Source organism: Dama dama, chromosome 1, assembly GCF_033118175.1.
Source record: "Dama dama isolate Ldn47 chromosome 1, ASM3311817v1, whole genome shotgun sequence".
In the NCBI taxonomy this organism is placed as follows: Eukaryota; Metazoa; Chordata; class Mammalia; order Artiodactyla; family Cervidae; genus Dama; species Dama dama.
Genome location: NC_083681.1, coordinates 81578846 through 81601845, shown reverse-complemented (window position 1 = coordinate 81601845; position 23000 = coordinate 81578846). Strand labels below are relative to the sequence as shown.

The 23000-nt window shown below is 55.3% G+C and overlaps 1 protein-coding gene across 9 annotated transcripts in view; it reads right to left on the bottom strand.

The window, feature by feature from the left end:
• Positions 1 to 20041: 20041 nt before the first annotated feature.
• CTNND1 (catenin delta 1) overlaps positions 20042 to 23000 on the bottom strand; it is a 46013-nt gene continuing 43054 nt past the window's right edge. For 7 of the 9 annotated variants that reach the window (XM_061154038.1, XM_061154036.1, XM_061154035.1 and 4 more), the window contains one exon: positions 20042 to 22875. In XM_061154038.1, the coding sequence (XP_061010021.1) occupies positions 22864 to 22875 (12 nt within the window). In that variant the 3' untranslated portion in view covers positions 20042 to 22863. The remainder of the gene's footprint in view (positions 22876 to 23000) is intronic. The other 2 variants (XM_061154048.1, XM_061154076.1) reach the window with 2 other exon arrangements.

The window sequence follows — 23000 nt, the reverse complement described above, 5'->3', positions numbered from 1 at the left end:
CGACCTGTCCTAGAGGAAGGCTCCTCACCCCCTGATCTGTCCTATAGAGGAAGGCTCCTCACCCCCTGACCTGTCCTAGAGGAAGGCTCCTCACGCCCTGACCTGTCCTATACAGGAAGGCTCTTCACCCCCTGACCTGTCCTATGGAGGAAGGCTCCGCACCCCCTGACCTGTCCTATAGAGGAAGGCTCCTCACCCCCTGACCTGTCCTATAGAGGAAGGCTCCTCACCCCCTGACCTGTCCTATAGAGGAAGGCTCCTCACCCCCTGACCTGTCCTAGAGGAAGGCTCCTCACCCCCTGACCTATCCTAGAGGAAGGCTCCTCACCCCCTCACCTGTTCTATAGAGGAAGGCTCCTCACCCCTGACCTGTCCTAGAGGAAGGCTCCTCACCGCTGACCTGCCATACAGAGGAAGGCTCCTCACCCCCTGACCTGTCCTACAGAGGAAGGCTCCTCACCCCCTGACCTGTCCTACAGAGGAAGGCTCCTCACCCCCTGACCTGTCCTACAGAGGAAGGCTCCTCACCCCCTGACCTGTCCTAGAGGAAGGCTCCTCACCCCCTGACCTGTCCTACAGAGGAAGGCTCCTCACCCCCGGACCTGTCCTACAGAGGAAGGCTCCTCACCCCCTGACCTGTCCTAGAGGAAGGCTCCTCACCCCTGACCTGTCCTACAGAGGAAGGCTCCTCACCCCCTGACCTGTCCTACAGAGGAAGGCTCCTCAACCCCCGACCTGTCCTACAGAGGAAGGCTCCTCACCCCCTGACCTGTCCTACAGAGGAAGGCTCCTCACCCCCTGACCTGTCCTAGAGGAAGGCTCCTCACCCCCTGACCTGTCCTACAGAGGAAGGCTCCTCACCCCCTGACCTGTCCTAGAGGAAGGCTCCTCACCCCTGACCTGTCCTACAGAGGAAGGCTCCTCACCCCCTGACCTGTCCTAGAGGAAGGCTCCTCACCCCCTGACCTGTCCTAGAGGAAGGCTCCTCACCCCTGACCTGTCCTACAGAGGAAGGTTCCTCACCCCCGGACCTGTCCTACAGAGGAAGGCTCCTCACCCCCTGACCTGTCCTAGAGGAAGGCTCCTCACCCCTGACCTGTCCTATAGAGGAAGGCTCCTCACCCCCTGACCTGTCCTACAGAGGAAGGCTCCTCACCCCCTGACCTGTCCTAGAGGACGGCTCCTCACCCCCTGACCTGTCCTACAGAGGAAGGCTCCTCACCCCCTCACCTGTCCTATAGAGGAAGGCTCCTCACCCCTGACCTGTCCTATAGAGGAAGGCTCCTCACCGCTGACCTGTCCTACAGAGGAAGGCTCCTCACCCCTGACCTGTCCTACAGAGGAAGGCTCCTCACCCCCTGACCTGTCCTAGAGGAAGGCTCCTCACCCCTGACCTGTCCTACAGAGGAAGGCTCCTCACCCCCTGACCTGTCCTACAGAGGAAGGCTCCTTACCCCCTGACCTGTCCTACAGAGGAAGGCTCCTCACCCCTGACCTGTCCTAGAGGAAGGCTCCTCACCCCTGACCTGTCCTACAGAGGAAGGCTCCTCACCCCTGACCTGTCCTACAGAGGAAGGCTCCTCACCCCTGACCTGTCCTACAGAGGAAGGCTCCTCACCCCCTCACCTGTCCTATAGAGGAAGGCTCCTCACCCCCTGACCTGTCCTACAGAGGAAGGCTCCTCACCCCCTGACCTGTCCTACAGAGGAAGGCTCCTCACCCCCTGACCTGTCCTATAGAGGAAGGCTCTTCACCCCCTGACCTGTCCTACAGAGGAAGGCTCCTCACCCCTGACCTGTCCTAGAGGAAGGCTCCTTACCCCCTCACCTTTCCTATAGAGGAAGGCTCCTCACCCCTGACCTGTCCTATAGAGGAAGTCTCCTCACCGCTGACCTGTCCTACAGAGGAAGGCTCCTCACCCCCTGACCTGTCCTATAGAGGAAGGCTCCTCACCCCCTGACCTGTCCTATAGAGGAAGGCTCCTCACCGCTGACCTGTCCTATAGAGGAAGGCTCCTCACCCCTGACCTGTCCTACAGAGGAAGGCTCCTCACCCCCTGACTTGTCCTATAGAGGAAGGCTCCTCACCCCCTGACCTGTCCTAGAGGAAGGCTCCTCACCCCCTGACCTGTCCTACAGAGGAAGGCTCCTGACCCCCTGACCTGTCCTACAGAGGAAGGCTCCTCACCCCCTGACCTGTCCTACAGAGGAAGGCTCCTCACCCCCTGACTTGTCCTATAGAGGAAGGCTCCTCACCCCCTGACCTGTCCTACAGAGGAAGGCTCCTCACCCCTGACCTGTCCTACAGAGGAAGGCTCCTCACCCCCTGACCTGTCCTATAGAGGAAGGCTCCTCACCCGCTGACCTGTCCTAGAGGAAGGCTCCTCACCCCCTGACCTGTCCTACAGAGGAAGGCTCCTCACCCCCTGACCTGTCCTACAGAGGAAGGCTCCTCACCCCTGACCTGTCCTACAGAGGAAGGCTCCTCACCCCCTGACCTGTCCTATAGAGGAAGGCTCCTCAACCCCCGACCTGTCCTAAAGGAAGGCTCCTCACCCCCTGACCTGTCCTAGAGGAAGGCTCCTCACCCCCTGACCTGTCCTATAGAGGAAGGCTCCTCACCCCTGACCTGTCCTACAGAGGAAGGCTCCTCACCCCCTGACCTGTCCTATAGAGGAAGGCTTCTCACCCCCCGACCTGTCCTAGAGGAAGGCTCCTCACCCCCTGACCTGTCCTATAGAGGAAGGATCCTCACCCCCTGACCTGTCCTAGAGGAAGGCTCCTCACCCCCTGACCTGTCCTATAGAGGAAGGCTCCTCACCCCTGACCTGTCCTACAGAGGAAGGCTCCTCACCCCCTGACCTGTCCTATAGAGGAAGGCTTCTCACCCCCCGACCTGTCCTAGAGGAAGGCTCCTCACCCCCTGACCTGTCCTATAGAGGAAGGCTCCTCACCCCTGACCTGTCCTAGAGGAAGGCTCCGCACCCCATGACCTGTCCTATAGAGGAAGGCTCCTCACCCCCTGACCTGTCCTAGAGGAAGGCTCCTCACCCCCTGACCTGTCCTAGAGGAAGGCTCCTCACGCCCTGACCTGTCCTACAGAGGAAGGCTCCTCACCCCCTGACCTGTCCTATAGAGGAAGGCTCCTCACCCCCTGACCTGTCCTAGAGGAAGGCTCCTCACCCCCTGACCTGTCCTACAGAGGAAGGCTCCTCACCCCTGACCTGTCCTATAGAGGAAGGCTCCTCACCCCCTGACCTGTCTAGAGGAAGGCTCCTCACCCCCTGACCTGTCCTACAGAGGAAGGCTCCTCACCCCTGACCTGTCCTACAGAGGAAGGCTCCTCACCCCCTGACCTGTCCTACAGAGGAAGGCTCCTCACCCCCTGACCTGTCCTACAGAGGAAGGCTCCTCACCCCCGGACCTGTCCTACAGAGGAAGGCTCCTCACCCCCTGACCTGTCCTAGAGGAAGGCTCCTCACCCCAGGACCTGTCCTACAGAGGAAGGCTCCTCACCCCCTGACCTGTCCTAGAGGAAGGCTCCTCACCCCCGGACCTGTCCTACAGAGGAAGGCTCCTCACCCCCTGACCTGTCCTAGAGGAAGGCTCCTCACCCCTGACCTGTCCTACAGAGGAAGGCTCCTCACCCCTGACCTGTCCTAGAGGAAGGCTCCTCACCCCTGACCTGTCCTACAGAGGAAGGCTCCTCACCCCCTGACCTGTCCTATAGAGGAAGGCTCCTCACCCCTGACCTGTCCTATAGAGGAAGGCTCCTCACCCCTGACCTGTCCTACAGAGGAAGGCTCCTCACCCCCTGACCTGTCCTAGAGGAAGGCTCCTCACCCCTGACCTGTCCTACAGAGGAAGGCTCCTCACCCCCTGACCTGTCCTAGAGGAAGGCTCCTCACCCCTGACCTGTCCTACAGAGGAAGGCTCCTCACCCCCTGACCTGTCTTAGAGGAAGGCTCCTCACCCCCTGACCTGTCCTACAGAGGAAGGCTCCTCACCCCCCGACCTGTCCTATAGAGGAAGGCTCCTCACCCCCTGACCTGTCCTATAGAGGAAGGCTCCTCACCCCCTGACCTGTCCTAGAGGAAGGCTCCTCACCCCTGACCTGGAGGACGGCTCCTCACCCCCTGACCTGTCCTACAGAGGAAGGCTCCTCACCCCTGACCTGTCCTACAGAGGAAGGCTCCTCACCCCCTGACCTGTCCTACAGAGGAAGGCTCCTCACCCCCTGACCTGTCCTAGAGGAAGGCTCCTCACCCCCTGACCTGTCCTATAGAGGAAGGCTCCTCACCCCCTGACCTGTCCTAGAGGAAGGCTCCTCACCCCTGACCTGTCCTACAGAGGAAGGCTCCTCACCCCCGGACCTGTCCTACAGAGGAAGGCTCCTCACCCCCGGACCTGTCCTAGAGGAAGGCTTCTCACACCCCGACCTGTCCTACAGAGGAAGGCTCCTCACCCCCTGACCTGTCCTACAGAGGAAGGCTCCTCACCCCTGACCTGTCCTACAGAGGAAGGCGCCTCACCCCTGACCTGTCCTACAGAGGAAGGCTCCTCACCCCTGACCTGTCCTACAGAGGAAGGCTCCTCACCCCCTGACCTGTCCTACAGAGGAAGGCTCCTCACCCCTGACCTGTCCTACAGAGGAAGGCGCCTCACCCCTGACCTGTCCTACAGAGGAAGGCTCCTCACCCCTGACCTGTCCTACAGAGGAAGGCTCCTCACCCCCTGACCTGTCCTACAGAGGAAGGCTCCTCACCCCTGACCTGTCCTACAGAGGAAGGCGCCTCACCCCTGACCTGTCCTACAGAGGAAGGCTCCTCACCCCTGACCTGTCCTACAGAGGAAGGCTCCTCAGCCCCTGACCTGTCCTACAGAGGAAGGCTCCTCACCCCTGACCTGTCCTACAGAGGAAGGCTCCTCACCCCCTGACCTGTCCTAGAGGAAGGCTCCTCACCGCTGACCTGTCCTACAGAGGAAGGCTCCTCACCCCCTGACTTGTCCTATAGAGGAAGGCTCCTCACCCCCTGACCTGTCCTATAGAGGAAGGCTCCTCACCCCCTGACCTGTCCTAGAGGAAGGCTCCTCACCCCCTGACCTGTCCTACAGAGGAAGGCTCCTCACCCCCTGACCTGTCCTAGAGAGGAAGGCTCCTCACCCCCTGACCTGTCCTAGAGGACGGCTCCTCACCCCCTGACCTGTCCTAGAGGAAGGCTCCTCACCCCCTGACCTGTCCTAGAGAAAGGCTCCTCACCCCCTGACCTGTCCTATAGAGGAAGGCTCCTCACCCCCTGACCTGTCCTACAGAGGAAGGCTCCTCACCCCCTGACCTGTCCTAGAGGAAGGCTCCTCACCCCTGACCTGTCCTACAGAGGAAGGCTCCTCACCCCCTGACCTGTCCTACAGAGGAAGGCTCCTCACCCCCCGACCTGTCCTAGAGGAAGGCTCCTCACCCCCTGACCTGTCCTACAGAGGAAGGCTCCTCACCCCCTGACCTGTCCTACAGAGGAAGGCTCCTCACCCCCTGACCTGTCCTACAGAGGAAGGCTCCTCACCCCCTGACCTGTCCTAGAGGAAGGCTCCTCACCCCTGACCTGTCCTACAGAGGAAGGCTCCTCACCCCTGACCTGTCCTAGAGAAAGGCTCCTCACCCCTGACCTGTCCTACAGAGGAAGGCTCCTCACCCCTGACCTGTCCTACAGAGGAAGGCTCCTCACCCCCTCACCTGTCCTATAGAGGAAGGCTCCTAACCCCCTGACCTGTCCTACAGAGGAAGGCTCCTCACCCCCTGACCTGTCCTACAGAGGAAGGCTCCTCACCCCCTGACCTGTCCTATAGAGGAAGGCTCTTCACCCCCTGACCTGTCCTACAGAGGAAGGCTCCTCACCCCTGACCTGTCCTAGAGGAAGGCTCCTCACCCCCTCACCTTTCCTATAGAGGAAGGCTCCTCACCCCTGACCTGTCCTATAGAGGAAGTCTCCTCACCGCTGACCTGTCCTACAGAGGAAGGCTCCTCACCCCCTGACCTGTCCTATAGAGGAAGGCTCCTCACCCCCTGACCTGTCCTATAGAGGAAGGCTCCTCACCGCTGACCTGTCCTATAGAGGAAGGCTCCTCACCCCCTGACCTGTCCTACAGAGGAAGGCTCCTCACCCCCTGACCTGTCCTACAGAGGAAGGCTCCTCACCCCCTGACTTGTCCTATAGTGGAAGGCTCCTCACCCCCTGACCTGTCCTAGAGGAAGGCTCCTCACCCCTGACCTGTCCTACAGAGGAAGGCTCCTCACCCCCTGACCTGTCCTATAGAGGAAGGCTCCTCACCCGCTGACCTGTCCTAGAGGAAGGCTCCTCACCCCCTGACCTGTCCTACAGAGGAAGGCTCCTCATCCCCTGACCTGTCCTACAGAGGAAGGCTCCTCACCCCTGACCTGTCCTATAGAGGAAGGCTCCTCAACCCCCGACCTGTCCTAAAGGAAGGCTCCTCACCCCCTGACCTGTCCTAGAGGAAGGCTCCTCACCCCCTGACCTGTCCTATAGAGGAAGGCTCCTCACCCCTGACCTGTCCTACAGAGGAAGGCTCCTCACCCCCTGACCTGTCCTATAGAGGAAGGCTTCTCACCCCCCGACCTGTCCTAGAGGAAGGCTCCTCACCCCCTGACCTGTCCTATAGAGGAAGGCTCCTCACCCCCTGACCTGTCCTAGAGGAAGGCTCCTCACCCCCTGACCTGTCCTATAGAGGAAGGCTCCTCACCCCTGACCTGTCCTACAGAGGAAGGCTCCTCACCCCCTGACTTGTCCTATAGAGGAAGGCTTCTCACCCCCCGACCTGTCCTAGAGGAAGGCTCCTCACCCCCTGACCTGTCCTATAGAGGAAGGCTCCTCACCCCTGACCTGTCCTAGAGGAAGGCTCCGCACCCCATGACCTGTCCTATAGAGGAAGGCTCCTCACCCCCTGACCTGTCCTAGAGGAAGGCTCCTCACCCCCTGACCTGTCCTAGAGGAAGGCTCCTCACTCCCTGACCTGTCCTACAGAGGAAGGCTCCTCACCCCCTGACCTGTCCTATAGAGGAAGGCTCCTCACCCCCTGACCTGTCCTAGAGGAAGGCTCCTCACCCCCTGACCTGTCCTACAGAGGAAGGCTCCTCACCCCTGACCTGTCCTATAGAGGAAGGCTCCTCACCCCCTGACCTGTCCTAGAGGAAGGCTCCTCACCCCTGACCTGTCCTAGAGGAAGGCTCCTCACCCCCTGACCTGTCCTACAGAGGAAGGCTCCTCACCCCCTGACCTGTCCTATAGAGGAAGGCTCCTCACCCCCTGACCTGTCCTAGAGGAAGGCTCCTCACCCCCTGACCTGTCCTACAGAGGAAGGCTCCTCACCCCTGACCTGTCCTACAGAGGAAGGCTCCTCACCCCCTGACCTGTCCTATAGAGGAAGGCTCCTCACCCCCTGACCTGTCCTACAGAGGAAGGCTCCTCACCCCCGGACCTGTCCTACAGAGGAAGGCTCCTCACCCCCTGACCTGTCCTAGAGGAAGGCTCCTCACCCCCGGACCTGTCCTACAGAGGAAGGCTCCTCACCCCCTGACCTGTCCTAGAGGAAGGCTCCTCACCTCTGACCTGTCCTACAGAGGAAGGCTCCTCACCCCTGACCTGTCCTAGAGGAAGGCTCCTCACCCCTGACCTGTCCTACAGAGGAAGGCTCCTCACCCCCTGACCTGTCCTATAGAGGAAGGCTCCTCACCCCTGACCTGTCCTATAGAGGAAGGCTCCTCACCCCTGACCTGTCCTACAGAGGAAGGCTCCTCACCCCCTGACCTGTCCTAGAGGAAGGCTCCTCACCCCTGACCTGTCCTACAGAGGAAGGCTCCTCACCCCTGACCTGTCCTAGAGGAAGGCTCCTCACCCCTGACCTGTCCTACAGAGGAAGGCTCCTCACCCCCTGACCTGTCCTATAGAGGAAGGCTCCTCACCCCCTGACCTGTCCTATAGAGGAAGGCTCCTCACCCCCTGACCTGTCCTAGAGGAAGGCTCCTCACCCCTCACCTGGAGGACGGATCCTCACCCCCTGACCTGTCCTACAGAGGAAGGCTCCTCACCCCCTGACCTGTCCTATAGAGGAAGGCTCTTCACCCCCTGACCTGTCCTACAGAGGAAGGCTCCTCACCCCTGACCTGTCCTACAGAGGAAGGCGCCTCACCCCTGACCTGTCCTACAGAGGAAGGCTCCTCACCCCTGACCTGTCCTACAGAGGAAGGCTCCTCACCCCCTGACCTGTCCTACAGAGGAAGGCTCCTCACCCCTGACCTGTCCTACAGAGGAAGGCGCCTCACCCCTGACCTGTCCTACAGAGGAAGGCTCCTCACCCCTGACCTGTCCTACAGAGGAAGGCTCCTCAGCCCCTGACCTGTCCTACAGAGGAAGGCTCCTCACCCCTGACCTGTCCTACAGAGGAAGGCTCCTCACCCCCTGACCTGTCCTAGAGGAAGGCTCCTCACCGCTGACCTGTCCTACAGAGGAAGGCTCCTCACCCCCTGACTTGTCCTATAGAGGAAGGCTCCTCACCCCCTGACCTGTCCTATAGAGGAAGGCTCCTCACCCCCTGACCTGTCCTAGAGGAAGGCTCCTCACCCCCTGACCTGTCCTACAGAGGAAGGCTCCTCACCCCCTGACCTGTCCTAGAGAGGAAGGCTCCTCACCCCCTGACCTGTCCTAGAGGACGGCTCCTCACCCCCTGACCTGTCCTAGAGGAAGGCTCCTCACCCCCTGACCTGTCCTAGAGAAAGGCTCCTCACCCCCTGACCTGTCCTATAGAGGAAGGCTCCTCACCCCCTGACCTGTCCTACAGAGGAAGGCTCCTCACCCCCTGACCTGTCCTAGAGGAAGGCTCCTCACCCCTGACCTGTCCTACAGAGGAAGGCTCCTCACCCCCTGACCTGTCCTACAGAGGAAGGCTCCTCACCCCCCGACCTGTCCTAGAGGAAGGCTCCTCACCCCCTGACCTGTCCTACAGAGGAAGGCTCCTCACCCCCTGACCTGTCCTACAGAGGAAGGCTCCTCACCCCCTGACCTGTCCTACAGAGGAAGGCTCCTCACCCCCTGACCTGTCCTAGAGGAAGGCTCCTCACCCCTGACCTGTCCTACAGAGGAAGGCTCCTCACCCCTGACCTGTCCTAGAGAAAGGCTCCTCACCCCTGACCTGTCCTACAGAGGAAGGCTCCTCACCCCTGACCTGTCCTACAGAGGAAGGCTCCTCACCCCCTCACCTGTCCTATAGAGGAAGGCTCCTAACCCCCTGACCTGTCCTACAGAGGAAGGCTCCTCACCCCCTGACCTGTCCTACAGAGGAAGGCTCCTCACCCCCTGACCTGTCCTATAGAGGAAGGCTCTTCACCCCCTGACCTGTCCTACAGAGGAAGGCTCCTCACCCCTGACCTGTCCTAGAGGAAGGCTCCTCACCCCCTCACCTTTCCTATAGAGGAAGGCTCCTCACCCCTGACCTGTCCTATAGAGGAAGTCTCCTCACCGCTGACCTGTCCTACAGAGGAAGGCTCCTCACCCCCTGACCTGTCCTATAGAGGAAGGCTCCTCACCCCCTGACCTGTCCTATAGAGGAAGGCTCCTCACCGCTGACCTGTCCTATAGAGGAAGGCTCCTCACCCCCTGACCTGTCCTACAGAGGAAGGCTCCTCACCCCCTGACCTGTCCTACAGAGGAAGGCTCCTCACCCCCTGACTTGTCCTATAGTGGAAGGCTCCTCACCCCCTGACCTGTCCTAGAGGAAGGCTCCTCACCCCTGACCTGTCCTACAGAGGAAGGCTCCTCACCCCCTGACCTGTCCTATAGAGGAAGGCTCCTCACCCGCTGACCTGTCCTAGAGGAAGGCTCCTCACCCCCTGACCTGTCCTACAGAGGAAGGCTCCTCATCCCCTGACCTGTCCTACAGAGGAAGGCTCCTCACCCCTGACCTGTCCTATAGAGGAAGGCTCCTCAACCCCCGACCTGTCCTAAAGGAAGGCTCCTCACCCCCTGACCTGTCCTAGAGGAAGGCTCCTCACCCCCTGACCTGTCCTATAGAGGAAGGCTCCTCACCCCTGACCTGTCCTACAGAGGAAGGCTCCTCACCCCCTGACCTGTCCTATAGAGGAAGGCTTCTCACCCCCCGACCTGTCCTAGAGGAAGGCTCCTCACCCCCTGACCTGTCCTATAGAGGAAGGCTCCTCACCCCCTGACCTGTCCTAGAGGAAGGCTCCTCACCCCCTGACCTGTCCTATAGAGGAAGGCTCCTCACCCCTGACCTGTCCTACAGAGGAAGGCTCCTCACCCCCTGACTTGTCCTATAGAGGAAGGCTTCTCACCCCCCGACCTGTCCTAGAGGAAGGCTCCTCACCCCCTGACCTGTCCTATAGAGGAAGGCTCCTCACCCCTGACCTGTCCTAGAGGAAGGCTCCGCACCCCATGACCTGTCCTATAGAGGAAGGCTCCTCACCCCCTGACCTGTCCTAGAGGAAGGCTCCTCACCCCCTGACCTGTCCTAGAGGAAGGCTCCTCACTCCCTGACCTGTCCTACAGAGGAAGGCTCCTCACCCCCTGACCTGTCCTATAGAGGAAGGCTCCTCACCCCCTGACCTGTCCTAGAGGAAGGCTCCTCACCCCCTGACCTGTCCTACAGAGGAAGGCTCCTCACCCCTGACCTGTCCTATAGAGGAAGGCTCCTCACCCCCTGACCTGTCCTAGAGGAAGGCTCCTCACCCCTGACCTGTCCTAGAGGAAGGCTCCTCACCCCCTGACCTGTCCTACAGAGGAAGGCTCCTCACCCCCTGACCTGTCCTATAGAGGAAGGCTCCTCACCCCCTGACCTGTCCTAGAGGAAGGCTCCTCACCCCCTGACCTGTCCTACAGAGGAAGGCTCCTCACCCCTGACCTGTCCTACAGAGGAAGGCTCCTCACCCCCTGACCTGTCCTACAGAGGAAGGCTCCTCACCCCCTGACCTGTCCTACAGAGGAAGGCTCCTCACCCCCGGACCTGTCCTACAGAGGAAGGCTCCTCACCCCCTGACCTGTCCTAGAGGAAGGCTCCTCACCCCCGGACCTGTCCTACAGAGGAAGGCTCCTCACCCCCTGACCTGTCCTAGAGGAAGGCTCCTCACCCCTGACCTGTCCTACAGAGGAAGGCTCCTCACCCCTGACCTGTCCTAGAGGAAGGCTCCTCACCCCTGACCTGTCCTACAGAGGAAGGCTCCTCACCCCCTGACCTGTCCTATAGAGGAAGGCTCCTCACCCCTGACCTGTCCTATAGAGGAAGGCTCCTCACCCCTGACCTGTCCTACAGAGGAAGGCTCCTCACCCCCTGACCTGTCCTAGAGGAAGGCTCCTCACCCCTGACCTGTCCTACAGAGGAAGGCTCCTCACCCCTGACCTGTCCTAGAGGAAGGCTCCTCACCCCTGACCTGTCCTACAGAGGAAGGCTCCTCACCCCCTGACCTGTCCTATAGAGGAAGGCTCCTCACCCCCTGACCTGTCCTATAGAGGAAGGCTCCTCACCCCCTGACCTGTCCTAGAGGAAGGCTCCTCACCCCTCACCTGGAGGACGGATCCTCACCCCCTGACCTGTCCTACAGAGGAAGGCTCTTCACCCCTGACCTGTCCTACAGAGGAAGGCTCCTCACCCCCTGACCTGTCCTATAGAGGAAGGCTCCTCACCCCCTGACCTGTCCTAGAGGAAGGCTCCTCACCCCCTGACCTGTCCTACAGAAGAAGGCTCCTCACCCCCGGACCTGTCCTACAGAGGAAGGCTCCTCACCCCCTGACCTGTCCTAGAGGAAGGCTCCTCACCCCCCGACCTGTCCTACAGAGGAAGGCTCCTCACCCCCTGACCTGTCCTACAGAGGAAGGCTCCTCACCCCCTGACCTGTCCTATAGAGGAAGGTTCCTCACCCCTGACCTGTCCTACAGAGGAAGGCGCCTCACCCCCTGACCTGTCCTATAGAGGAAGGCTCCTCACCCCTGACCTGTCCTAGAGGAAGGCTCCTCACCCCCTGATCTGTCCTACAGAGGAAGGCTCCTCACCCCTGACCTGTCCTACAGAGGAAGGCTCCTCACCGCTGACCTGTCCTACAGAGGAAGGCTCCTCACCCCCTGACCTGTCCTATAGAGGAAGGCTCCTCACCCCCTGACCTGTCCTAGAGGAAGGCTCCTCACCCCCGGACCTGTCCTACAGAGGAAGGCTCCTCACCCCCTGACCTGTCCTAGAGAGGAAGGCTCCTCACCCCCTGACCTGTCCTAGAGGACGGCTCCTCACCCCCTGACCTGTCCTAGAGGAAGGCTCCTCACCCCCTGACCTGTCCTACAGAGGAAGGCTCCTCAACCCCCGACCTGTCCTATAGAGGAAGGCTCCTCACCCCCTGACCTGTCCTAGAGGAAGGCTCCTCACCCCCTGACCTGTCCTAGAGGAAGGCTCCTCACCCCCTGACCTGTCCTACAAAGGAAGGCTCCTCACCCCCTGACCTGTCCTAGAGGAAGGCTCCTCACCCCTGACCTGTCCTACAGAGGAAGGTTCCTCACCCCCGGACCTGTCCTACAGAGGAAGGCTCCTCACCCCCTGACCTGTCCTAGAGGAAGGCTCCTCACCCCCTGACCTGTCCTAGAGGAAGGCTCCTCACCCCCTGACCTGTCCTAGAGGAAGGCTCCTCACCCCCTGACCTGTCCTAGAGGAAGGCTCCTCACCCCCTGACCTGTCCTATAGAGGAAGGCTCCTCACCCCCTGACCTGTCCTAGAGGACGGCTTCTCACCCCCTGACCTGTCCTATAGAGGAAGGCTCCTCACCCCCTGACCTGTCCTACAGAGGAAGGCTCCTCACCCCCTGACCTGTCCTATAGAGGAAGGCTCCTCACCCCCTGACCTGTCCTACAGAGGAAGGCTCCTCACCCCCTCACCTGTCCTATAGAGGAAGACTCCTCACCCCTGACCTGTCCTATAGAGGAAGGCTCCTCACCGCTGACCTGTCCTACAGAGGAAGGCTCCTCACCCCCTGACCTGTCCTAGAGGAAGGCTTCTCACCCCCCGACCTGTCCTACAGAGGAAGGCTCCTCACCCCCTGACCTGTCCTACAGAGGAAGGCTCCTCACCCCCTGACCTGTCCTAGAGGAAGGCTCCTCACCCCCTGACCTGTCCTAGAGGAAGCTCCTCACCCCCTGACCTGTCCTACAGAGGAAGGCTCCTCACCGCTGACCTGTCCTAGAGGAAGGCTCCTCACCCCCTCACCTTTCCTATAGAGGAAGGCGCCCTACCCCTGACCTGTCCTATAGAGGAAGTCTCCTCACCGCTGACCTGTCCTACAGAGGAAGGCTCCTCACCCCCTGACCTGTCCTATAGAGGAAGGCTCCTCACCCCCTCACCTGTCCTATAGAGGAAGGCTCCTCACCGCTGACCTGTCCTATAGAGGAAGGCTCCTCACCCCCTGACCTGTCCTAAAGAGGAAGGCTCCTCACCCCCTGACCTGTCCTACAGAGGAAGGCTCCTCACCCCCTGACTTGTCCTATAGAGGAAGGCTCCTCACCCCCTGACCTGTCCTAGAGGAAGGCTCCTCACCCCTGACCTGTCCTACAGAGGAAGGCTCCTCACCCCCTGACCTGTCCTAGAGGAAGGCTCCGCACCCCATGACCTGTCCTATAGAGGAAGGCTCCTCACCCCCTGACCTGTCCTACAGAGGAAGGCTCCTCACCCCCTGACCTGTCCTATAGAGGAAGGCTCCTCACCCCCTGACCTGTCCTAGAGGAAGGCTCCTCACCCCCTGACCTGTCCTACAGAGTAAGGCTCCTCACCCCTGACCTGTCCTATAGAGGAAGGCTCCTCACCCCCTGACCTGTCTTAGAGGAAGGCGCCTCACCCCTGACCTGTCCTAGAGGAAGGCTCCTCACCCCCTGACCTGTCCTACAGAGGAAGGCTCCTCACCCCCTGACCTGTCCTATAGAGGAAGGCTCCTCACCCCCTGACCTGTCCTAGAGGAAGGCTCCTCACCCCCTGACCTGTCCTACAGAGGAAGGCTCCTCACCCCTGACCTGTCCTACAGAGGAAGGCTCCTCACCCCCTGACCTGTCCTACAGAGGAAGGCTACTCACCCCCTGACCTGTCCTACAGAGGAAGGCTCCTCACCCCCGGACCTGTCCTACAGAGGAAGGCTCCTCACCCCCTGACCTGTCCTAGAGGAAGGCTCCTCACCCCCGGACCTGTCCTACAGAGGAAGGCTCCTCACCCCCTGACCTGTCCTAGAGGAAGGCTCCTCACCCCTGACCTGTCCTACAGAGGAAGGCTCCTCACCCCTGACCTGTCCTAGAGGAAGGCTCCTCACCCCTGACCTGTCCTACAGAGGAAGGCTCCTCACCCCCTGACCTGTCCTATAGAGGAAGGCTCCTCACCCCTGACCTGTCCTATAGAGGAAGGCTCCTCACCCCTGACCTGTCCTACAGAGGAAGGCTCCTCACCCCCTGACCTGTCCTAGAGGAAGGCTCCTCACCCCTGACCTGTCCTACAGAGGAAGGCTCCTCACCCCTGACCTGTCCTAGAGGAAGGCTCCTCACCCCTGACCTGTCCTACAGAGGAAGGCTCCTCACCCCCTGACCTGTCCTATAGAGGAAGGCTCCTCACCCCCTGACCTGTCCTAGAGGAAGGCTCCTCACCCCTGACCTGTCCTACAGAGGAAGGCTCCTCACCCCCTGACCTGTCCTAGAGGAAGGCTCCTCACCCCCTGACCTGTCCTACAGAGGAAGGCTCCTCACCCCCCGACCTGTCCTATAGAGGAAGGCTCCTCACCCCCTGACCTGTCCTATAGAGGAAGGCTCCTCACCCCCTGACCTGTCCTAGAGGAAGGCTCCTCACCCCTGACCTGGAGGACGGATCCTCACCCCCTGACCTGTCCTACAGAGGAAGGCTCCTCACCCCTGACCTGTCCTACAGAGGAAGGCTCCTCACCCCCTGACCTGTCCTATAGCGGAAGGCTCCTCACCCCCTGACCTGTCCTAGAGGAAGGCTCCTCACCCCCTGACCTGTCCTATAGAGGAAGGCTCCTCACCCCCTGACCTGTCCTAGAGGAAGGCTCCTCACCCCCGACCTGTCCTACAGAGGAAGGCTCCTCACCCCCTGACCTGTCCTACAGAGGAAGGCTCCTCACCCCCTGACCTGTCCTATAGAGGAAGGCTCCTCACCCCCTGACCTGTCCTAGAGGAAGGCTCCTCACCCCCTGACCTGTCCTATAGAGGAAGGCTCCTCACCCCCTGACCTGTCCTAGAGGAAGGCTCCTCACCCCCTGACCTGTCCTAGAGGAAGGCTCCTCACCCCCTGACCTGTCCTATAGAGGAAGGCTCCTTACCCCCTGACCTGTCCTACAGAGGAAGGCTCCTCACCCCCTGACCTGTCCTATGGAGGAAGGCTTCTCGCCCCTCCCTATAACTGCTGCTCTAGAAGCGGAGATTGTTCCATCAGCGGAAGGGCCAGATATGACCCCCCATCCACCTCTTGGCTTCTTCCTCTCTGAAGGCAGTATGCTCTATATTTTTACTGGTTATTCTAGCTAACATGTTTCACAAAAGCCATAGTTACTCAATATCCTCACTTTCCTCCTGAATATGAAAACATGGAAATTAGTGTTCTGGTCACCCCAAGTTACGTGCTATTGTCCAGTATTTTCATTGTAGTCCATATTTCCCTTCCACAAACTGTATACTGTTTTTGCAGTTAATGCTAACTTACTCTTACCAACACTCTGTTCCTTCTTGCCTCTGATTTTCCATATAAGATCATTTTCCTTCTGCCTCAAGAATCCTGTATTATTAACACCTATGCAAACTCTGCTTTTGTCTGAAAACGTTTCTAATTAGCCCTCTTAAAAAAAAAAAGTTTTAATAAGTATCAGCTTCCATGAGAACCGTTGTTTTGTCAACAGGATGCAAGGTAAGAACACCAGTGTTTTCTGGCTTTCTCTGTTGATGTTAACAAGTCACCCAGCTGGGCTGGTTTCTAATGTCTGTCTGCATTTTACCTCTAGCTGCTCAACAGAGAATTTCACCTCAGTCTCTAGATATGAGTTGCTTTTTATCTTGCTTGGAATTCACTGGGATTGGTAAAACTGAGGTTCAGTGCTTTTCATCAAACCTGAAACGTACCAACGATGACCTCCTTGGGTATTACCTCGTCTCCTAGAGCTCCACACCACACTAGATCTTATTCTTGTCTGCTTCTCAACCTGTCGCTGTCTTCTGTGCTTCCTTCCCATCTCTTTGGACAGCATTCTCTATAATTTCCTGAGATCTTCCAACTCAGTAGAACCCCCTCAATTGCTCCAATCAACTTAATCACTTTTACTTCAAATTTGTGCTTTTCGCTTCTAATGCAGAACGGCTCCTTTTTTCCCAAAAACATCTGCTGGGTTGTCTTTTGTCATTTCTTACCATCAGACTTCAGTTCATTGCTCAAAAAGTTCTCTTTGGACCCTTCTCCACTCATGGTGTCTTATTTCTTAGGGATCTTATCATCTTTAAGCTGGGCCATTCGTGTTTGGGGAGTCTATATACAGGATTTGAGGCCTTCAAGGCATTGCATCTGTTTCTGGAAATCACCTGAAGGCACAAGCAACTGTAAGACAGAGTGGGCGGTCTGGAAAAGAACCAGAGATAGCTTTTCGACATAAGAGAGGCCATTTCAGGCCTAAGCCATTTGGTGACCTATGCCTGGCCACTATGCTTACCCTTGAACAGGTCACAGTAATAACGATCTAAAGGGAACAGAAGAACCAGCTGTTATCCTGCAAAAGAAGTAACAATAGCAAAAGTAATGCACCAGTTGTAGAGACTTCCCCGTTCTAATAGCCTGAAGCTCTTTCTTGAGCTGTTTTTCAGAATTTAACCCCCCCTCCCCTTTCAGGGCACTCAACTACCAGAGCAACTGGAACCCAGGGGATGATGAAGTTGACTTTAACTGGCTTCAGTCAACTAAAGTTTGGACTCTGTCAAATCTAGCCCCAATTCTAGGAGGAATTCTCATGCTCAAACCCCTTCATGAAGACGTAGGTACCCTTAGCTTAAAACTTCCCTAATTTTGCTGTTCAGAGAGACACTGCTTTGGGCAAGATCCGTGGTGTTCTTCCTCACTGCAAGAATCTTTCCTTCAGATCTTTGACTTGGCTGTCTTTTGGCTGGGCTCCCACCAAGAGGTGAGTCCAGTTCTAGGGCAATACCATCAAGGTTCAGACAAAGGAAGTTCCTTGCTGCCCTTTACCCTGAGGGTACCTGTTTCACCTGGAATCACCTTCTAGATTCATTTCCTGTTTCCCATACCCTCCACTGTTATTGTCCCCGGGTGGTGCTAGTGGTAAAGAATCTGTCTGCCAATGCAGGAATTGCAGGAGATGCAAGAGACATGGGTCTGACCCCTGGGTCAGGAAGATCCCCTGGAGTAGGAAATGGCAACCCACTCCAGTATTCTCGCCTGGAAAATTCCATGGACAGAGTCTGATGGTCTACAGTCCACAGGGTCACAAAGGGTCAGACATGACTTACTGAGCACAACATTCTCTCCAGAGTAACTTAAATGGGTACTGAAAGCCTGCTGAGCTCGGCAAAAGCAGAGCAAAAGCTAGCTCTAGCTGTCGCTTACTTCCTACAGTTTTCCCTGCATTTTGAAGATCTATGAATTTCTTACTTTTGTGCGTACTCAGCAATGTTTATAATTATTTTTTTTAACAAATACATTTTACCCAGCATCTTGTTTTTGCTGAAAGTACTTTCCAGAGTATCCAATCCACAATGCCAAAAAACAGAAGCCTGAATTAGTTCCAGCTATACACACTACATTCTTCTGACCCTTGAGTCTGACAAGAGTGGGCTGTAAAAAGGACCAGAGTGCCAAGTTTGCAAAAGGCCAGTGCTAACTTTGTCTTAAAGATGGAGCAAAGGACTGAAATGAAGACTAGAGCAGTGAGGTGCCCAGCACATTACCATGAATATTCTATTTCTTTTCCTCAGGCACAAATGCCTTGTGGCATTCAAACTACGGTCCAAGAACACTAGAAACCCCTGGGGAGAGACAGCAAGATAATAATGCCTTCTGTATCCTAAATAAAACTGGAAGAATCTGCCTTTTCAAACAATAAAGATAGAACCTTATGTGGTGAGAAGCATGGCATTTTTCCCTCAGCTAAATAGCTGGTTGCCACATGCTTACAATATTAAAGTCTCCTGCAATTACACTGACAGGTATAAAGCTCTTGACTCAACCCATTTGTGGGTAGTAGGCCCTGATCATTTCTAGCAGTTAGGAGTCCAGTCTTTCACTGCCATTGCCTGGGTTTAATTCTCTGTGAAACTAAGACTGCACAAGTCACGTGGTGCAGCAAAAAAAAAAAAAATAAACTTTGCTCCTAGAATGTTTTTTGTTTTCTTTAGGTAGGTTGTCCTTGGGAGTGATTTACATTTCCAGACACATCTCCCTGGTTTTGGTCAATGCCGCCACTTGCTCCCCAGTTGGGACACTCTATTTGTAGCCAGAAGTGACACTTCTGTTGAAATTTGTTAGGGAATTCTCTACTGCTCTGGAGGGCCCCATATCAAGGGAGAAGTTTATCTCCCATCAGCAGAGATGACATGATTTTGCAAAAGAAGTTTCTCCTACCTACACGCAATGAATCAGCCTGTCACTAGTATCTCAAATTCTACAGTCATCAATTCATACCTTTGAGATAAACATTGTTTCCTCAATGAACTCTTTTTTGTGGCTGTTACCACACCCACCATGAAACTAGTATTACTGCCAGCAGAGCTGAGGCCAGTCGTCCTGGATTCTATTATAGTCTGAGGCTGAAATCTTAAGCAAGTCTTCAGATCAGTGTCTCAAGTTGCAATTAACTCACCACAGGCATCTGAGTAACCTAGGTTACTTAAGATTTCAGGATTCCTGAGTCCCACCTATTGAAGCAATTTCTGGAAATACAGCACGAAAATCTGCATTTTTAACAAGCTTCCCAGGTAATTCCTGTGTACTTGCTCTGATCTGTAAGACTAGGTGTAGGTGGTCTACAACTATCTATGAAAATACCAAGATAAATCTTTACTATCCAGTACTTCAGAGATAAACAGTGAAAAATAAGTCAAGAATAACTGGCTCTTAGCTCTTCCTGGGTGAAATATTTCTAATTGATAACAAAGCGCATTAGTTCAGGAAGAAACCAGTGGCCAAGTGAGGTCACAGCTCTGAGCTCTGTCAGAAAGAATGTCACAGCAAGACTCACTACTTCACAAACATGTTCACAAAAAAAGCATCACTGAGGCAGAAGGGCGGCTGGGCATAACCTATTACCACTTCTGGTGGGAGTGGGGAATAAAAACTCAGGCTGTAAAGATCAGGGAATAAGTTGGCAAATCTTGACAAAATACACAGGATTCCTAAAGCTGGTGTTAAGAGACACCAAGAGGCTTCAAAAGCGTTCCTAAATCAGTGTCAAGAAACAAGATATAGGGACTCTATAGATCATGCTTTTTAATATCATGTTTTAGGTAAGGGCGGAGGAATGTTCTTTTAAAAACAGCACAGATTCTCATGGATTGCTATCGATATGAGAAAGGGTCCACCTGTTTAATTCTCTCATCTAAATCTGGTGTACACAACAATGCCTGATACATGGAAGATGCTGAGGAAACATTTATTGAATGAGATAAAACAAATGGACCAATCCAGGGAGAGGAGAGTAAGGTTTGTGTGTAGCTCCATGCCAGCGGATAATAAATATAACAGAAATGAAGGCTATTCACCAACAGCCAGCTTTTTCTACGTTGAAAAGAAACGCTCAAGCAGGGCTACCAACTCTCCGTAAGGCAAACTCGGAGCGCCTCCCGGCTCTGTGCGTCACCTTCCCAACACTACAACTGCCGGACACAAATCAAGCGTTAAAAGTTATCAGCCACAGCGAGAAGATGTCCAGGTCTTACTAGCCCAAGGAAGTTCTCACACCCAAGGCCTAGTTCAACAAAACTGAGACATGAGCATCACCAGAAATAGCTATACATTTTTAATCTAAAGACTGGGCATACAAAAAGCATTTTACATCAATTCTCATCTTAACAAGGTGACAAGGCCCCTTTCCGGAGGCCTTAATCCTTGGCCTCTACAGTATAGACAACCCCTGGTGATCTGAGTATTTGCTACCCACCCACATGTTACTTGGTAGGACATGGAGGAAGAGACAGGCCTGCCCCTTACCATCTTACTAAAGGATGGCAGACAGCCCGAGAAGCAACCTCATGGCCCAGTGAGCCTTTTAATTCTACATTTCCATACTTGTTAGGATGACAGCTGGAGTTGGTAGCTTCTAATCTTCTACTCATAAATATGTTCAAGACGGTCATGTATTGCAGAGCTTTATTCAACATTAGTTTTGTCAGATGTCACAAAAGAATTCCAGTGACTAAGAAATGTATTAATTCTTTATACTTCAGTTTCCAATCTGTAAGTTAAGCAATAAGCTTCCCATACTCTACATTTAATTTCTAAGATTCTTCAGAGGAAAAGTGTTTCATATATAATTAAAAGAATGTTCCTTGTTAAGAGCTGGGATTGGGCTCAAAATAAATCCATCCTGGTACAATCCCCTTCTGGGTGCTCTGGAGAGAAAAAGGACACTGATATATAATGAAGTAATCAAGATGAACAGGAGAGAAGAGATACAGCTTAAAGTGAAGAAATGACACAGACCCCCCACATACACACTTTAAAAACTTTATTTATATAAAAAACTCATTTGTTTTTAAAAGCATTAACAAGAGAGAAAAAACAGAAAAGGTATGGAGCAGAAGACACGCCCCTTAGTAGTGTTCGGTGGGAAGGTGGGATTTTTGGTTCTCTGAAATTGAATGTTTAGTGTTTTTATAAATGAAAAGGAAAAAACAGTTAAAGGTCCCCAAAGCCTATGGCTGTTCTATTACCCACACCCCACCGACAAGAAGAGCACCAGGAAAGGAGCAGAAGACGAGAGAAACCAAGAGTGGAGCCAGGCCTGGGCGGGGCGGTCTCCCCTGTGCAGTCCGCTGAGCCACAGAGGCTCCTTTTTGCCAGAAAAGGAGTGGCAAGTAGTGTGAGAAGGCAAAGGGGTAAATAAGGGACTGTAATGCTTAGGGAAAGGGGGGAGGAGGGTGGCGGGTTGTGCACTTTTCTCCTACCCCAAAGCCTCAATATATTAGGGAAGGGGGAGGGAGGAGAATAAAGATTTCCAGTTGCATTTGAACAGCTTTTAGATTGAGGGAAGGAGTAAAAAGTAAATAAGGGACAGGGTTTAAAAAAAAAAAACAAATCAACCGCATAGCAGCTGATTCCTCTAGCACAACCTGCAAATATACACTAACTGGATGAGGGAAGGATCGGGGCGGGGCAGGGGCGGGAGGCGGGGATGGACACGCCTTCCCTGTAACCCCTACAGAGATGAAGGTGATCCTGGGCAACCAACCTCATCTGGAGACTCATCAGAACAGGACTTTTGCAAAACCCCAACATATACAGTTGAGCAAAAACCTTCTATGGCTAAAATCAGAGGCTGTTCCAATTCCCAGTGGAGAGATGGAGGGTCTCTAGGTCCCCTCTCCTCTTTCTGCTATTTGGGGCCAACAATAGGTCAGAAAGCAACAAAGTATAATTTGCAAAATCATGAGAAATGAGACTGCAGAGGCAAAGAAAGGCACATGGAAGGGAAGGAGGAGATGCACCCCAGGCCAAAGGCACAAAGAGGAGGCAGAGCCAGGGGCGAACCCCACCTTTTCAGGGCAGAGGGGGCAGGAGTATGTACATCACGTCCTTTAGTCAGCCAGCCAGTCCAGGGGGGAGGCGGGGGCAGGACAGGGCTGCAGGGGTGAGGCGAGGAGAAAGCAGGGTGGGGGGAGCCAGCGGGGAAGCTTCCTGCCAGTTTCAGACTAAATAAATCATGTACATTCCTACTAGCTCCTCCCAGAGGCTCTTCTCCTCCCCAGAAGACATCTTTCTGCTCCTTCACACCCAAAAAGTCTTCCTTGACACATTCTCCTCTTTCTACAGCCTCTTGCAAAGGGCCAGACCGAGTCAGCCGACATTACCACGGACTGGGGGAGGAGGGTTCAGGGCGGCCTCAGCAGGGGCAGCCGCGGCAGCCAGGGTTGGCAGGGGGCTTGGGGAAGAGATGGGGGCTGCAGGTCCTTGGATGGTCCCGCCCTGGAGAGGAGAAGGGCAAGGTGTCTTACTCTCCCCTCTAGGAAACCTTCACTTACTCAAGGGCCCTTGCCAAGTGGGATGTGCCAATGTTGCCGGCCTTCTTTGCTTCAAAAATAGTCATTAGGAATAAAAGAAGAGCTCACACTTTCCATTCTCAAAAAAAAAAAAAAATTTTAAAAAAAGGTCCCTTCCCCACCAGGAAAAGAAAAATCTTGATTAAGAATCATCAGTTTATCAGACTGCTGGACACGGCATGTATAGCATGTAACTTCCGGTTCTTCCCAAGGCTTCCAGTGAAGAGTCCCACTTTCTCCCTCCCTCCACACAAGGCCAAGATTTCCAGGGAGAGCTGGCAAAAAGAGCTAATCTGCAGCAGTTTCTCAAGATATGTCTGTAACTGAGTCAGGCTTCTTGGGAGTGACTGGAAGGGTCTGGAGGAGGGAAGAGGGACAATTAAGCTTCACTGGAAGACGTTAGGAGTTGATGGAAAGAAGGCAGCCACTTAGGGCCATCAGGGCAGGAGGCAGCCTGGCAGTTGGCACAACAGTCCAGCGAAGAAAGGGAAAATCATCAGTCCATTTCACCACCAAAAAATAAAAGTACATATATTATAAGCCCAGATGCAGCGGATAGAGTGGTGCTAAATCTTCTGCTGTAGGGAAAAAAAGAGAAAGACATGTTAGCACAGTTGGGAATAAGGAGAACCAAAAGACAGCTGAACAAATCTGGAGGGAAGGATGTGGCATAAATAGAAAATCACATCACTAGTGGCCTCTC